General features: G+C 36.1%; 1 protein-coding gene across 41 annotated transcripts in view; it reads left to right on the top strand.

Moving 5' to 3' along the window:
• Positions 1–18,731, top strand: part of RIMS2 (regulating synaptic membrane exocytosis 2) — a 489,382-nt gene that overhangs the window by 303,022 nt on the left and 167,629 nt on the right. For all 41 annotated transcript variants that reach the window (XM_075023763.1, XM_075023771.1, XM_075023767.1 and 38 more), the window contains 2 exons: positions 940–1,008; positions 14,883–15,039. In XM_075023763.1, coding sequence (XP_074879864.1) covers positions 940–1,008; positions 14,883–15,039 — 226 coding nt within the window. The remainder of the gene's footprint in view (positions 1–939; positions 1,009–14,882; positions 15,040–18,731) is intronic.

The following is an 18,731-nucleotide window of genomic DNA, read 5'->3' on the forward strand; positions in this document are numbered from 1 at the left end:
CCCAGTTTTTACTGGTATTTTTGTGTGTGTGTTTTTCAGAATAAATCATCCTGTGGTATGAATAAAAAAAATCTTGCACATGATTGAAGGTTTGGTGACAATTAGATTAAAGCTTCTACCTTCTAGTTACTTATTTTTAGATGGCCAGAGAATTAGAACAGACAAACCATCTTGCTGAAGAACAGGGACTTTCACATTTAAAACAACTAAATGAATAATTATTCACATGCCAGTGCTTAATCCTGATGTCAGCAATCAAATGCTGTTTAAAAGATGCCACAGAAGGCAGAAGTAAAATTAAGCTAAACACAAACTGACACATATATTTGTCCTACGTGACCTACATTTTGGCTCTAATTGTGGATGCGGAATCTGCTTTTGCCAACTAAGCTCTAGCTATTTTGACAGGTGTACTCTTACAGAGTATTTAATAGTTTGCTGCCTCTAAAGTATCACAGAGAGATTTTGTTTTTCAGGACACACTATATGTGTGAAGCTGCCTGTTCTCCTGATAATGATTACTAATACCCTAAAGAATCCATTTAATATTATTGCTATTATTAATTTTCCTGGTATTCAAAGACTTTGGGGAGGCATGCTGCCTTGTATATGAAAACTTGGAAGATGAACAGTGTGATGCCAGGTTCTATATGGAATGAATACATGTAGATAAAAAGTATATTTCATAACAGCAATGTAGAGCTGTATTTCAGCATTTCATTGTATATTACATTAAACATTTAGCTGATAATAGTTGGTACAGTAATACATTTGCAATAATGTAACATTAATAATTTCCCTTATGTGCATAAATTAATGCTTCATTGTCTAGTATGAAATCCTTACATTTATTTATGTATTATTGGCTGAGAATAGTTATAACTTACAGGAAGATAAATGATACATTTCTGATTTTTTAATTTTTTTTTTTTTTGGCAGGGTCCAAAAGAATCAGCGACAGTGAAGTCTCTGATTATGACTGTGATGATGGAATTGGTGTTGTTTCAGGTATTACTGTCTGAATTTACTCTTCTAGTTAAGTAGCAATCTTTTTTATTTATAATTTATTATTATGAATTTTATAATGGTTTTCTAGTGACAAGTAAGTAGAACCTAAGTGTGTATTTTTCCAACAGACATAAAATAAGTTTTATGGGTAATGCATATTTAACCACAAAAATTACCAACAGAGGGAAAAAATCAATGTGTGAATTTCTTTGTTGCTTTTATAAAAAGCAACAATTGCACAAAAGTGTTTTTCCATTAAATGTGAGAAAGTGTTTGATTTTTTTTGACAGACATTTGGGTTTGATATACCCTTTAAAACTTTATGGTGGAATAATAACACTTCAAAAGGTCTGAAGCCTGAACATTTAAGGCAGGACAGGAGATAGCTTAACAGATAATCTGTTTTACTAAGAAGTATTGGAATTAGGAGTTTAATGAGTATTTGAGATAAAAGTTGTTATGTGAAAGAGTATTTCTCCTCCTCTTCTAAGAGAAAAGATAATACTGTAGTCATAGCCGAAAACAATAAAATGAGAGAATCATATGCTTTTGCTGACTACAACAGAGAATATATTTAGGATGCAGCCATGCCACCTTTAAACCAGTACTGATGGCTACTGGTGCCAGCAGAGAGTAGGCTGAACGGCTCAGTGTGTACTCCGTTACCCTACTGCTCTACTGAGATTTTTAACCCACTCAGAGTAGTTTGTGTTAGACAGTTTCTGGTTCCCTCAGCTCAGGTCTAGCTAAATTGTACATATACAGTGATTTGTGTACCTCACTCAGCAGAGGTGGAACAGTATATGCTGCCTGGTCTATGCACCAGCTGTAAGACAGTGATCAGCTGGTCAGTCAAAACATGTTCCTGCCACGCAGCCACCTCTCAGCATATGGTGCAGCTTTTACACCGGGTATAGTACATGCTGCTGGCAGGCTAAGGAAGAGTACAGAGGAAACAAGAGTCAGAGGAACACAGCTGGGCCTGGGCATAGAGGAAAACAAGGAGGTAAAATAGGCCATCCTGGATATTGCAAGGTGGGGTGCAGCTGAGTATTGTTAAATCCAAACATTTAGTGAGCTACCTATTTACTTGAGTTTGCACAGTCCTGTCTTAAAAACCATTACCAGTCTGAGCTCAGATGCATTTCTGTGTTGTTTGTGTAGTCATCCCTGTATTTCCAGATATTTCATGGTTATCTCCTAGGCTCTGCTTAGTTTTTGACCCTGCTATGTTGCTATTCCCTTGCTATAGGTCTTGTGGTTGCTGGGAAAATGGGATAACAGATTTTTTTTTATTAAATAGCATGTACATTTTATCAAGAAACCCCTTTTTTAACTAACATAATATTATACAGACTTTGCGGTACAAACAGGGCAAGTCATATTGTTAGCATGTTTATTGGCTGTGCTTCATTGTAGGTGTCTTATTAGAATATTTAGAAAGCAGACATTTTTTAAGCACAAATTGTCCTTGTTCATGTTGGAACAATCTAACCTTGCAGATATTCCACAGTAAAACTTACTCCTTCTCAAAGGAATAATTTTTATCTTTTCTGTAAAAACATTCAGATTTTTGTTAACCTCTGCTCAAAGGGTTTGCTCTACTCTAAGGTTTCAGCAATTTTACCAGAGACTGAACACTGGATGCAAGACCATTAAATTTTCTATCTTCCTTAAATCATTTATCTTCAAACAGTAATAGGCTCAGTTTTCAGATTATTACCTTAATTAGAAAGTTATTTAGAAAAATTTAGGGCATTTTTATATTCCCACTCCCCTATTTGCTTTACTACAGTCAGAAGACAGGAAGGATACGTAGCCAGAGTGGTGTAAAGTGTTGGAACCAGAGAGGGGGTGATCCTCAGAAGTCCCTTGTTCCTACTTACTGTACTTTCGGTCTTAGGTTGGTTAGCTTTCTATATGTGCTTAGTCGTTACTAAGGCTTTCAGATTGCCTGTCCTCCCAAAGGGAAGGACTTTCACATTCCCGTTGGTCAATTAAATTAGAAATGCAGCAACCCAACTTTGGAGTTTAATAGTAAAGGGAGGAAAAAGGGGGGTTGATGCATATATGTCTAGAGTGCCCATTATGGTGCCATTTTGAAAATGAAATCTTTCTGTTGTCCTGGAAAAAAGTACCGAGTTTTGCAGAAGTTTTACCAGGTGCTTGAACATCAGCAGGATTCTTGTGAAACACCTAGATTTACAATTTTATGATTTCATAAACTCCTCTTTTGACAACTTGTAAAATTATGGTCTTTACAGTTCAGTGAATGAGTCTACTTCCCTTACCTAAGTTTTTGATGTACCTTTAGTTCCTTTAGGATCTTTTAGGTTTTAGATTTCTGCTGACAATTCTACACCTTAGTTGCATTTTAATTCAGACTGGCTGTGTGGGTGGGAAAGTTTGATGTCTTTTGCTTTTGAAATATTTATTTATTGCCTTTCTTTTTTGTGCTGCTGTCACTATGTTAGCAAGTCTTTTGATTTATCCTTGTCTTGTCTTATCATCCACATCCTTCTCTTGTTTAAGGTTTTTCTATTCATTTGCAGACTCTTCACAATCTTGGTTTAAATATATGCCTTCTTTGCACGAAGCCATTTGTCTCTCTTTGTTTTCTTTCTTTCTTACTTACCCCAGTTCTTTCATTTTGTATTTTCAGGTTTTATTTAACATGACACTTCACTTTGCTCTTTTTCCTTCTGCCATATAAATACTGTATCACATCAAGAATGTTTGCTAATATCTGTCACGTACTCTCAGCGATCCTTTCCATAAAATTAATGCTTATTCAAAATATTGGACCTGCAAACTAAACTCCAGAAACCTTTAAGAAGAGCAAGAATTCTCTTTTGGTTTCTCTTTAATTTACTTTTATTCAAAACAGTGGACTAGATGACCTTTAAAGGTGCCTTCTAACCCAAACCATTCTATGACTCTATGATTCTATGAAATCCATGGACCTTCCTTGATCTCATTATGTATTTATTTATAGTTCACTGAAAGATATATGCTGTCTGGCTTCACCATTTTCCTGATTGAAGCTGAGATTTTCTCTTTCTCCACAACACCTTTTTATATAGCTGCTCTGGTATTGGTCCCATAAGGTCAATTGACTTCGTCTTTGGATAAGCTGGTGATAGGTAGAAATCCACCAATGGAAGATCTTTCTTAATGTACATCTGTAAGCAAGATTGTGTTAGACTGTATTTGCTGAAATAGAGGGAACTTTATAAGCTACAGTTCCCTGCATCATCATCTATTTTTAATATATATGCAGTTGATGTTTGTCACTGCTGTCATACTTTTGATCCACAAAATTAATTTCCTGATGATAAAATGCTTAAAATATGTCTATTTCCCATACCATACTTTAATTTTTACAAAAAATTCAAGTATTTCTTGGAAAAATTATTCATAAAAGCTATCACTTCCAGTGGCTTGGATCTTATCCTGCTTAGACAAACTTAATAAACTTCAGGCTTATAAAAGAGAGTGTTGTTCCTGTCAACAGGAAAGGCTTTTAAGAAAATAATGATATACAGATTGAAAAACTTCGGTGTCTTTTTTTCTAGTTATATGTGTATTCTACGCAAGCTACTTTCAGAAAGCGTTATGTATTTAAACAAGTAAGCAAAAGCCATTTTTGACGAGATTTTAAAATAGCTCTCTTTATATACAATATACATTCATTTCATCTCGGTATCAAAACCACTAGAACATAATCTTTATTATATCTCATGTCTGCTGGATTTAATCTTAGTACAGGATAGCAGAAGGAGAGTCACCAGCAGTTCTGTTTTTGTCTTTTAGATTGCTTGTACATAGCCTTCAAATCATTTAAAGCATTCATTTTGCTGTCCTGAACAATAAGCTTTGGCCCTCATAAAGTTGTCTGTCATCAGCCATTCTGTGTGGGAGCACATCAGCCCCTTAGAATGCTCTTACATGCTTATTGATAAAAACAATACAGTATTTTTATATTGATTTTAGAAAAATTGCAGATCACTTTAGAGGACACCTTTTAAATTATCATAATACTAAATACAATTCAATGAAAAGCAGGGTGCGGTTTTGTTTTGTTTTCTTTTTTTCTTTCTATTGACCAAAGTTGAATGGGCATTACAGTTAATGAAGTTCAATGAATATGGACCATAATTTCTAAATAGTTTTCTTCCCAGGTACTTCCTCATAGTGTATATTGAACCTGCTGTAACCTACTAAGTACAAGTAACCTACTGAGTCTGACTTTATGAACAGAGACATGTATTGTCAAGACCTTTTAATCATGAAAAGTCTCACCTATCACTGTTGTGAGACTTAAATATTGTGTGAGATACTAATGTTTAAAATTCAGTTCTACACCAATATCTCAACTGCACTACATCACTTTATGAAACACTTGTAATCTGAGATATGTTTCGGCAGATGAATCCTGGAAGAATGTAAGGCAGTGAATTCTGCATAAACTGCATTGCAAATCTCTGTAGAGAAGAGCTTTTCCAAGTAAAAGAATGCAGTCTCCAGCCTTGAGAAGAAAAGCATTTATGGTGATAAGTTTTTCTCATTAGGCAAAAGATAGCAAGTTGTCTCAGGAGCAAATAAGATATTTATTCAGAGGATAGTTAGAGCCAAGTAGATTAAAAAACCATAATAACAACCAGTAAAGAAATTCTTACTGAAATTACAAAAATTATTCTGTTTTTGAAGAAGAATGAAAAGCAATTACTCATTTTTGCTTCACGTCTCAAAATACCTGAGGAGTCCTTTGTTCAAAAGAGTTATTTCACTGTCATGTTGCAGCCTTTCCTGCAGAGGAAAAAAAGTCCTCTCTACTTGCTGATAATGTGAACTGCATTTTTATACCTGGATTCTGTTGATGATTGCTGCTCAGAGCAGATACAGAGCACACAGATACTTTGGTTACAGCTTGAAATCATCTGCCTATTGAAATATATCTTACAGCATTAGTATGTAGAGTGGATGACTTCTACCCTTACTAAAATAAATGATGTCATTGTATATCACCAGCTAGCCCTAAATGGGAGTCTGTAGTGTCCCAAAAGCCTGGTAACTATAGACATAAACATTGACAAGCTTTTTCTATTATGTGTTGATACCCATTCCCCATGTGTTTTGTGGGTTTTTCCTTCAGTAAAAAATAACTTAGAGTCTATGTGGCTCGAAAATTTCTGCCAAAATTGGAAGTGAGATTCAAGCAATGTTAAAATAGTCCTTATTGCTGATCCATTAGGTCAAAGGGTCTTTAACCATTTTGCTTGCTTTTAAACAAATGAAGTGTGTAATTTTTACAACTTTATGCCTACAGTTCTTAACACAGGAATTTTTATGATCAATCTTCAAGCTTTTCCTTGTATTTTTATTTTCATTTTTAATTTATCAAATGCAAAGTTTAGTAATACTTTTACTATTTTAAAAAAAAAATCTGTAGTATCATTTCCTCAGAAACATCTTTCTCTTCAAACATCCAAATTCTCTCAATTAATACCTTTTTTTCCTAAAACTAGTTTTATATTTTTAAGTATAAGCTGTATCGCTCCATTTTGAAAGTAAAAATGTAATTAAATTCAAGTTTTATTTTCAGATGATCAGTAATTATCAGCAGCATTCTCTTCTTCGAGTAAAGTTAAGCAAATATGAACTCAGCATGTTAGTTCATGTTCTACCACAGTCCCAATATCTACAGAGTGACAAAGGCATCTAACAGATAGTGGAAAGCTGCAAGGCAGTTGCATTCCTATCAGAGACTTGATCAATACTTCTCACATAAGGAAAAGCCTAGTTGGGATGAGTTACAAATGTGGTGATGAGCACTTCTAAGAAGGAAATGCTCTGTGAAAGGACTGATAAATTCCAATCAACAGTGTCAAGAGGAGGCTAGTTTGGGGGACTTGCTGGACAGCAGAAAATATACATGGATGAGTACTTAAATAAGAAGAAACGTTATCTGTATAGTAACTGTGGTTTTTTCAAGCTTTTTATGTCATACTGGGTGTAGGGACAGCACTGAAAACTCGTCAAGCTGTGGTTTATTGCTCTGTGGGAATGTTCTTCATACGCATTAATGCTAAAATGAATTGTCTCAAGTGTAATGGGTCCTTACATACCATTAGAGCAGTAGAACTAGAAACACCTCTTGAGGAACTGAGTTACTATGCAGCAAGTAACCAATTGTTCCTACTGTAATGTTTTCTGGTTCCTTTCACTATATTTTCATTCTTCCCATATCTGTAGAATAATATTTTGATGCCAAAAAAATCCCCAAACCCATGCATAACATACCTTCAATTTATAGAGTGTTCAAATATTAATAATTGAATTTATTTGATCAGTTACTGTCAGCACTTTTTCAGAGGACATCCAAATTCTGCATTTAGATGTTCAAATCACCATAGAAGCTGAGCACATTTGTATAAAAGAACTGAACTCTCACCAAAGTGCCCCTGTGTGAAATCTTGGTATGTTAAGCATTTCTGGCAATTTGATTATATAATTGTTTTTAATTAGTGCTTGTTCTAAACCCAACCACAGTGAGTGTTAAAAATTAAATATCTGATTAAGAGAAGGCTTGACACCTCAATCAAGTACAGACGTTAAAATGGAGAAAACATCACTTAACATCAGTGTCTGAAACAAGCCAATTATTTTGCCTGTGATGAACGGCAATTCTAATATTGCTTTTCTAGTACAATTTTAATACAAAGAGTTTCTCTCAAGTCAATCAAGCAGCAAGACATCTAAATTAAAAGCTTCATTAGTACTTTTCAGTGGGGTTTTTTAGGTTTATTTTAGTGTTGTTGATGTGAACCTCCTATTTGGAGGTTTGTGATTTTCTGTAATTTTGTGCCTGAAAGCTGCAGGATTTTATAACAATTTATTAATATTAGTATTTACTGAACATGTACACTGCATAGCATAATATTAGCACAGTACAGCCATACTGTGTGGATGAATACTTTAAGTCAAATGTATTAATATTCTCTCTTAAAGCAGATAAAATTAAAACTTCAGCTCAGAGGAAGCTATATTTAGTGTGCCTTGTAAAATCCCTCATTTGATGTGTATCATAGTTTTTAATGAAACACTCCCATGAAAAGAAGAAGGTGGTAGCATTGCAGATATCTTTGTCATGTACCCATCTCACAGTGTCTGCAGCTCACAGTTGTTTATTGCTGATTATTTCTATACTGATTATCAGGTTCTGTGTGCTTTGTACATTGATTTAAGATGCTTGCCATAGTTATAGAGCCTTTGATTCTATGGTAATGACTTAATATTTCCAGCTGCAAGCAGATTCCAATGTTTATCCTATTTTTACTACTGCTATAAATAACTATCTGCTTTGCTCAGTAACAGCTCCTTGGTCAAGTTGCACTTATGACCTGTTTTTACTGGGTATAATTTCTTTCCGCAAGAGAATATTTTTACTTTCTTTCTCTAACCTTATTTCCAGGACATGGAATATTTTTGAAATTGGAAGTTAAACCATACCTTTTTCAATCAAGAATGTCACTGTAATTTTTGGAATGTCACCTGTCTTGAGAGAGACGTGAATGTTTAAACTCCTGGGCAAGCAAAGCCAGTCATGTTCTAGAAAGAATTAAGTTCTCAAGTTAGGAGTACCAAAGTTAGTTACCACTTCATATCCCATGGTCAATCAATCATCAGTAGCAACTTCAAAGTCTGTTTGGGGTTTAGAAGAACTCCAGCTTGATGGTTAAACATACTTGTTACGGTGCTGGCCACTTCTTGGGTGTAGGGATTGGTGCTAGGTGTGTTGTTACGCCTCCCATGTAAGCTTTGTGTTACTGTCATCTTCTTGAAACTTTGTAACTGAGGAGCTGGCCCATTGCTCTCTGCCTCTCTTCTGACTGCAGGGTCACCACATGCTTGTCTTTCCTCTGAAGCTCATGTGTCAATGAAAGGCACAAATTTGCTATATACAGAAGTATTTTATTTGATAAATAGTAATTGCAACGAAAGCCATTGAAATTCAATGAAAGAATAAACAAGTGAAGGATGGTTGAAACAATTATTTTGGTATCAGCAGAGTCTCAATATACTTCATCTTGTGAAATTTATTCTTAAACAATTTCTTAAGTACTTTTGATATTCCTGCCGTATCCCACTGTATCCAAGGTGGTTTCTTATAGTTTCTAAATTTGGGGTTGAAATCCCATACCAGTTGAAGTCTCAAGGTACAGTCTAGTATGTGCCATCTTTTTCATCTGGTTTCAGCTGGAGAAAAAAAAATCAGTGCATAGGTGGCATAAAGACATGGTCCAAAACTGATCAAGAAACTTGCTAAGCTCTTACCTTTTGGGTCTGAAAATTTTGTACATGATTGCACTTTTTTCTCTGAACATGTTTCTCAGAACTGGCATAGTCTGAGTGACTAGTCAGCTAGCCCCTACATAAGCCTAGCAGCTTTCTTACATTCCCAGGAAATGAAAAGACAGTTTTCACCGTATCCCTATTCAATTCTTTTAAAAAATACTCTAAGATGCATTATGTCAGGAGAAAATGCAGGGCTTTGGATACCGAGTGGATGGAAGCATCCTCCTTGCATCCTTGATTTTGGCACCTAAGTTCAAAACAAGGCATCTTCTGTGACCTGCATCTTCATGGCTGTGTTAACAACATGTAGTTTTTTGGATCATTTTTCTGAAATACCTGATTTTCCTCATGCATTCATACAGTTTAAATATTTTCCTTTACAGCTTAGATTTTGTTCTGGTTGTAAAGTGTTGGAATGATAATAACCATACTCAAGAAACCTAAGAACCTTACTGGATCTATCCCTAAACTCCTTCCTCTCCACATTAAGCACGTTAATATTTTCTGGTATTGCAAATTTATAGAACAGACATTTTTATTGAATAAAAGTATTAAATTCTACAGATGTTCACAGAAACTTGTGTTATGTGAAAACCTGATATGGTTATTTTCAGTATGAGGTAGCATTCTGTGTTGCTTTGACTCCTAGCTAGTGAAAATACATAGTGTGAAAGAAGGCAGAGCGCTACATTAACTCTACAAAACTGAAGGATGACTTTGGAATTAACTCATGTTGGTGGGTTGCCCTACTGAAACTGCTGCTTTTCAATGTGTGACCTGTTGGCAAAAGAGAAGTTTGTAAATAGAGTAGTTTCTGTTTTCAGTGAATTAATTATGAATTTCAAAGTTTATTTTCTGGCAACAAAGCATAGAGAGTATTAATCTGTTTCTTCAAACACAGCTTAACATGTCTAGTTCTGTTGATGCAAAATTATTTTTGAAATTGTTACAAGGAAGCACTACCAGTGTTAGTTACCAGAAAGCATTGCATGTCTGCTTCTAATTTAATGTAAAACATTTTTTGATCAGAATTATACTTGACAATTTAATTAGATAGTCTTATATTTTGATTTATTGCAACAATAATGTGCAAGTGGTCAATACAATAACAAGTTAGAGCTTGAGGAGGCTTTTTAAAAAATTAATTAATTTGTTTAGGTATGCAAATTTAATAAATTTAATTATTTTTATTTACTAGTTCTCACTTCTAGGAATTTTTTAGACAGAGTAGGTTTTTTGTGTTTTGTTGACTGAACTCCTTGCCCTTCACTATGTTCATTCAGGTAGAATACCTTATGCTGTTGCTCATTCCCCTTGTACTTCAGTGTCTGTACATACCAATTATTGTAGAAAACTGCTTATTTGAATGTTAGATTTTCTTTTTTTAAAGGATTTTCCCATTTCTTCATATTACTGCTCTTCATTATGTTTTTCATCTCCAAATGATACAAATGCTTCCTGTGTATGCAGAATACTAAGAACCATCTCTGCATTTTTTATATCTATAGATATGGATTATTAGGGTAATAATAGTAAATATTCTGTCATGTGTACTTGTACAGTAAATCATGGGTTTTATTTCATTATATATAAGTTCATAATAACTTGCTCTTCACTTATGTGTGTGGTGGGCTGACTCTGGCTGGATGTCAGGTGCCCACCAAAGCCGCTCTGTCACTCCCCTCCTCAGCTGGACAGGGGAGAGAAAATATAACAAAAAGCTCATGGGTTGAGATAAGGACAGGGAGAGATCACTCACAAATTACCATCATGGGCAAAGCACACTCAACTCAGGGAAATTAATTTAGTTTATTACCAATCAAATCAGAGTAGGATAATGAGAAATAAATCCAAATCTTAAAAAAGCACCTTCTCCCCACCCCTCCCTTCTTCCCAGGCTTAACTTTACTCCTGATTTTCTCTACCTCCTCCCCCACAGCAGCAGGGACAGGGAATGGGGTTTGGGGTCAGTTCATCACACGTTGTCTCTGCCACTCCTTCCTCAGGGTGAGGACTCCTCACTCCTGCTCTGCTCCAGCGTGGGGTCCCTCCTACGGGAGACAGTCCTCCAGGAACTTCTCCAACATGGGTCCTTCCCATGGGCTGCAGTTCTTCATGAACTGCTCCAGCATGGGTCCATTTCACGGGCTGCAGTCCTTCAGGAGCACACTGCTCCAGCGTGGATGCCCCACGGGGTCACAAGTCCTGCCAGAAAACCTGCTCCACTGTGGGCTCCTCTCTCCACGGGTCCACAGGTCCTGCCAGGAGCCTGCTCCAGTCTGGGCTTCCTATGGAGTCACAGCCTCTTTCAGGCACCCACCTGCTCCAGCGTGGGGTCCTCCATGGGCTGCAGGTGGAGATCTGCTCCCCCATGGACCTCCGTGGGCTGCAGGGGGACAGCCTGCCTCACCAGGGTCTTCCCCACGGGCTGCAGGGGAATCTCTGCTCCAGCGCCTGGAGCACCTCCTCCCCCTCCTTCTTCACTGACCTGGGGGTCTGCAGGGCTGTTTCTCTCACATGTTCTCACTCCTCTCTCCAGCTGCAGTTGCAGCTGTGCAGCAACTTTTTTCCCTTCTTAAATACGTTATCCCAGAGGCGCTACCACTGATGCTGATGGGCTCGGCCTTGGCCAGCGGCAGGTCTGTCTTGGAGCCGGCTGGCATTGGCTCTGTTGGACATGGGGGAAGCTGCTGGCATCTTCTCACAGAAGCCACCCCTGTAGCCCCCCACTACCAAAACCTTGCCACACAAACCCAGTACAATGTGTTTTCAGAGTATGCCTTCCTTGAGATAACTTTTTATTTTCCCCAAATGTATCATCTTGTCTTTTAGAGATTAAAACCTTTCTGCCACTTTAAGATTATCTTTAGAAATTTGTTTATTATTGCTATTTACAATATTTTTAAATTAATATAATCAGCAAAAATAACTGATAAGCCATTTTCCAGATTTTTCAGTTTTTTAATGGAAATATTAAACATTTTTTGAATAAGCTGTTCACTGTGAAATTAGAAAAGATGTGGTTTGCATTGTAAGGATGCTGTTTGCAATTAATCACCTGTTGTCATAGTAAAAAAACAAGCCTTTCTAAATTATCCCAATTTCTGTTGGGCTTCTCTGCAGAAAATACAGATTTGGGGCATTGTTTTATTTCAGTCTATGGCATGATATCATAGCATAATAACTGCTGGTTATTTCAGTACATTTCTTACTCTTTACACAATACCTTTTGTCTTAGTGTTAGATACCATAAATTAAAAACAGTAAAATATAAAAAATAACACTTAAGAATGGAGACAATAACTTGTAGTATATACAAAAACAGTCTGCAGAGCTCTCACTTGGGGTCTTAACTCGGAATTGCTTATAGCTCTTTTCCTCTCTGGAGTAGCAGATAGTGGCCTACAAAGCTCCTCACAGATCACTTGTATTCCCTTGGCTGCCTGTTACCTGTAGAATTTTTCTTTTGATGACATCTTGACCAGAGTCTTCAAAGAACCTGCCAAATTATCCACTTCATTTTCCTGCCTCTCTCTGCTCTGCAGTGCATTTCATGTTCTTCCAGCTCCTGGGCAAATTAAAATATCTTATATATCCTTTCGCTGCTTTCTCTAGAAATGCTGGTTTTATCAATAAGTAATAGTTCTCTATGCATTATTTTTGTACTGAAGACAATATTTGTTTAGTATATAAAACTGGCAAATATCTCATGGATGTCCTTAATTAAGAAATTTGTTACTGCTTTGTTACATTTTTTATTTTAACATTATTGAGCTTTCAGCTGTTACTTTAGCTCTTTCTTTTTTGGTTAAAGAACTGCAGAATCGCAGAGTCTATTGATTTCCAGACTGACCTGCAAAAACTTTATTTAGACATCTTCTATATTTTACTCCTTAGTGAGCAACACCCTCTTTCAAACACAGGTAAAATTTCCCCTGTCTCTCCTTTGGTGATTTCACCCAGAACTGTGTTGCACTGGTCCTTATATACTTAATCAGTGTGTATGCTAATATACGTACTTCATACAGAGCATAAAAGTCTGTAGTTCATTACTGACTCTCAGCTTAGACTACACTTAATGTGACTTGATTGCTTTGAAGTGAGGAAAGAGTATCTGATCCTCAACACTGTTATATTAATGTAATGGTGATGTGCTATTTCCACCCTCTGTGTACACAGATACACAGACACACACAAAGCAGCTTACACCTAAACATAGGAGGAAGTTATTTATCAATTAGAATGGTCCATATATATCCTTATCCTAAGGCCATACAATGAATATAAATACTCAGTTGGAAGTATCAAACATTCTTGGAACCATAAAATGGACTGAATTAATGAGGTTTTGCTTAGGTGCTTACCAAACATTTTCCAGGAAGAAAACTAACAATCTGAAGTAGAAGACCAGTATAAGCCAGAATATTTCCAGCACCAGGTGGATTTCTCTAAATATTCTTTACTTGATTACTGTCTTCAGAATAAAATGTCAGTTATATCAGTTGTCATAGCCACCAGGAGCTGCCTGAAGACCTATTTCTGCAAAACTTTACCATCAGATATTTGCAATTCTTCCATTTCTTATCATCGTATATTAACTTGATCCTCACAAAATTTGTGGAAACTTCTTGGAAATTGCTGTATAGCTGGCATCTTTTTTTCACAGAGAGCATTGTACACTGGGACAGTGAATTCAACTTTTTCAATTAGATGCAGACAGTCACTTTAACACATCCAGCTTTTAAAAAAGATTTTTCTTAAAAGCCTATGTAAAATGTCCACGTGGTAGCCTTTTAAGCTATTGTAACTGGGAAGGCTTTTGCTTAGACCATTTATGCCTATTATCCTAACTCAAGATTAGGTCCAGGATGTAAGCAGGTGTCTGCGTAGCTTTAGCTCATATATTTGTGAAGGAATCAAGTTTAAGTTCAGAACTGTGAGTGAAATCTGATGTAATTGAGTCATTGTTTCTTTAATTGTTTCTGAATTACACATCTTTCTTGAACCCAAACTCTGTATTTAACCCCATAGTAGTTTCCTATCCCAAATTTTTAAACTGAATTTTGGATTAGTTTTTAATTGTGGATATTTCTGTTTGAAGTATATTATACACAATTGTTACAATACAATTTTAATTAAAAATGCAATAATCAATTTTGTATGGTTTTCTAAGGAAAAAAGTCAGTTTTATTATTTTTATTATTAGTCCATCACATTGACCACAAATACATGGTAAATTTGGATATATTTATTGTTATTAATTCCCCAGTTTGGTGCATGGCAATTTATTTCTATACTTTTAAAGTGTAACTATAGGAACTGTAGCTGTGCTTAAATTAAGCATAACAACAGGAATCAACTTTACATATGTATTTTTTATTACAAAACCCAAGAAGAATACATGATAACATTCTTGATCAAGTTCTACCTTTTATCATGCTTCTAGCTACTACAAATATGGTAGGAAATTAAAAAATGCAATTTCAAATTAATTGAATATTTGCATTTCTTTTTAGATTATCGACATAATGGGAGAGATCTTCAAAGTTCAACGCTATCAGTGCCAGAACAAGTTATGTCATCTAATCATTGCTCTCGATCAGGGTCCCCTCACCGTGGAGATAGTATAGGACGGACTAGATCGTGGTCTCCTAGTGTCCCTCCCCCACAAAGGTAAACTGTTATTTAACTACGTAGGTATATAAATTTAAGTGGTATTGATCCTGTACAATACTGGAAAGAATCTCCAGACTTTCAAAATGGCAATCAATTAGTTAGATCTTATGAAATTATGTAAAGCCAATAATGTTTTTTCTTACATTATACTGATGTGAAAAAAGTCACCTAGTTTTGTCTTATTTTTCACCAAAATCAGTACATTCCAGTCTAAGGAAAGTAAAATATTTCTCCAGATTTTCATTTGCAAGAGCTATTTAGAAAGTGCCATGTTTTATAGCATGTGATGGTTTGACTTTTTCTTAGCATTCATTTGTCAGCGAATGTTTTCAACCCTTTTGTCTGTGTAGAATTAAGGTTCTGGGAGAGCCATACTTCCTGCCCATAGTAGCTTTCTTTCTACTATTTTTTTCAAACCTTGAAAGCATTAAGAATAAATTGACACACATACAATTTTATACTGAAAAATATCAACTTCTGATCTTATAAGGCCTCTGATAACTATTTATCTTGTGAAACAAAGATCAGGACATTTCTTCTAAAAGCTAGCCATTTTTGGTAATGACTCCTACTTGATTGAATATACTGTTTAAGCTAGAATTAAGAATTTTCCTGCATGGGTAAGCTTTCTTGAAAGGAAGCAGAAGGACAGATGTAAAGGGGAATGAAGCCTGTTTTCCAGCGTTTTTGTCACTATGTATGGGTAGGTTTCCAGCTGGTGTAATTCGTCCGGAATAAAAAGGGAAGTTATTTTCTTTGCCCATAATGCTCACAATTCCCATTTAATACTGAAGACCTGGTATCCAATATTTAATGTCAGGTACATGTGTCTATCCCTTTCTTCTACAGGCATTCTGATACTCTTGTGTTCTGCTTTCCTTTCTGTTAGCTTTGGTCTTTTTTTTAGCTTAAAATTCTCTTGACTTCATATTCTCTTACTCATCTAAGAGAATTTCCTCTTAAGAGAACATCCTCTTACATTTCCTCTAACAGACACAGAATAAATGATATCCTTTTGCATTAGTGAGGTATTAGGATCCCAAATTATCCCATATCATCACAGACAGCTAACAGGCAGAAACTGTAAGTTTCTACTTGAAATCTAAAACCATATGTAAAAGCAGCCTGACTTTAAATGAGATGTAAACAGTAGATACAGAAGGGCCTGTAGCATTCGCTACATATCAAGGTGCCACGCTTAGATCACTGGTCGGCCCGGACCAGGGAAAGAGACAGATAACACACGCAGTGTGAGCGCCAACTTCCCCCTTTTATTGCGCAGTTAATTCCTTTTATACTAACAAGGGGAGGTGGGGTTACAGGTACATCACAAGGCTGCGACTAACCCTCTAACTTTCCGTGACAACGCGAGATCTTCCGAACGCCGACCCCTACAGGGGCCTATTCTGATTTCTACTATACTGATTTCAGTCTAAGTAATTGCCTATGCTAAATCTCCTGGGTTTTTTTTGTCTTGGATATAGACATAAATGTGAGCAAAATCTCTTTGTGTGTGTGTATGTCTGTGTTTTTGTGTGTGCCTGCATGCTGTGTGCAGAACTTTTACCCGAGCTAGTAATTAACACTTGTCTAACACCATTGAAAAACCTTTTCATTTTCTTGTAGTTTTGCATTTTTTACATGTATGAAATGTTTCTTGCTTCCTGACTTTCCTAAAGCTAAATTTTTAAATACAATTTTGAACTTACAGAGAAAAATATTTCAGCTATTTCCTACAATGTCACAATCAGATGCATTATTTATGTACTATTTCCGTGCCCACTCACCAAATCATTTCTTTGAGCACTTGTTGAGCCCAGAGAATTGGGTTGCCAGAACTTGAGAGTTTGTAGAAAAGAAGCATAATCCTTGGGTTACAGAAATGTCTTTTTTAATTCTAATAAAAATCCAGGTGTACTCAGCAAAGCTATAAGCATTATTAATCACATTTGCACCATGTTTAGTTGAGTTTGTTATACATGTGCTCCTACAGACATGTTCTAACTGCTGTAAGCATGCTGCACTCCCAGAGATCTCCCAAGTACTAATTGATGCCTCTGCAGGCAGGAGCTCTTGGGCCATAAAAGTGCAAGTTGCTGTTATATCTTAGAAGCCATTTCACAGTCCTCAGTCCTTCTACTGGATTTCATTAATAAACTCCACCAAAGCCACATTGCATAGTAGCTGACAAGAAATTGTTACTGCTCTTCTGTTTTCAGCTAATACATTTAATGGACTCTGTAGATCAGAATAGAGTTTAGACTGTGGCAGGCACTGAACAACATCATGTTTAGCTTTTTCTAAGACTGTGCATTTGAAAAAGCAAGATGAAGGTGACTATAGAAAGTGGCTAGGCTGAAATGGTGTGGTAAATCTGGTAGGATGCTCATTATTCTCTACCATCACCACCTGCAATTACACCTTTTCACTGGCTTACCTGTTATCTGGTTGCTCCATACACATTCTGTCAACTGCAAGAAAGTTCCAAAAGAGTGAAGACATATGTTATGAAAGCAACTTTTCTATAGAATAAGTTTCACTGGAGAAAATATGTCATTTTCTGTTAAATAGTAAACCTGGCTGACAAAGGCATCCTTAGCAGAGTGAAAGAGAACTGAATTAGTAGTAACACTTTGAAGTAGAATACAGTTGTGTAGGATGTTAAAAAGCAGCATGAAGTCAGAATCTGATATAATACAGAAATTCAAAGAAATTATTTATTTAGAACAATAAGCCAATAACACAATCTTATTGAAACTGTTTTAGGCAGACAGAATGGGACTGAGTTTTCAGGACTAAGGCTTATAATCAGAGTTTAGGCAGGAGTTTTGACTGTGTGGGCAGACAGCAAAGGTCAGATCTTTGGGAAGTTTTGCAGAGAAATTACAGCCTGAGAAAGCTTAAATATTTAAGTCAAAAGAAGAGATGAGTAAAACAAGACAATAATACTATAGTCAGAAAAAAAACCAAGATTTTTTTTTTTTAAACCTGAATGAAAAGAGAGACCCTGAGGAAAAGAGTCAGACAGAAGCTCGAATTCAGAAAGGAGGAATGAGAATTGGTTGTTGGGAAGAGTAAAAAAGTTAAGAACAACAGAGGAGCCCTGTCAATGTCCGTTTTGGAGTACAAATATACATGAAAGAGTCCAATGACAGGGTAAAGGCTATACTGGATTTTCTTTCATTTGGGTATAAATAAGGGGGTTAAAACACATCCAGAGAAGTTGCAGGGAAGAGTTGTAGAGTAGAAGGTAGAATTGTACTCACTTTTAATATGGCAAATATAAAGTTTACTAGCCAGAGTAAACTTTGTATTTGGCTTCACGAAAGCCAGAGTGGAGAAATGCTTTATGAGAAATGAAGTAGAACTGATGGTAAAACTTTATGTGTAGTGCAACATCTTCATAGCACTTATATGCAGAAATAAACAACAGCATGGCAACAGCAACGAAGAATACACATACAGGTTAACACTAATCAGGGACTGGCAAATGACAGAGGATAAGGATGACAGGTACCAAAAGGGCAAAGTGACAAGGAAGGACGCAGCAACTGAATGGTATAAAAGAGAAAGAAAGAGTGGGGGGAAAGAGGCCCAAATTAGGGAAAACTGCAGGAAAAGTCAGGAGGCAGAAGAATTTATTGGTCTAAAATTTGCATTTGCATGGAGGGAAGCATGCAAACTGTTTT

The sequence above is a fragment of the Buteo buteo genome, chromosome 3 (assembly GCF_964188355.1).
Source record: "Buteo buteo chromosome 3, bButBut1.hap1.1, whole genome shotgun sequence".
Taxonomy (NCBI): Eukaryota; Metazoa; Chordata; class Aves; order Accipitriformes; family Accipitridae; genus Buteo; species Buteo buteo.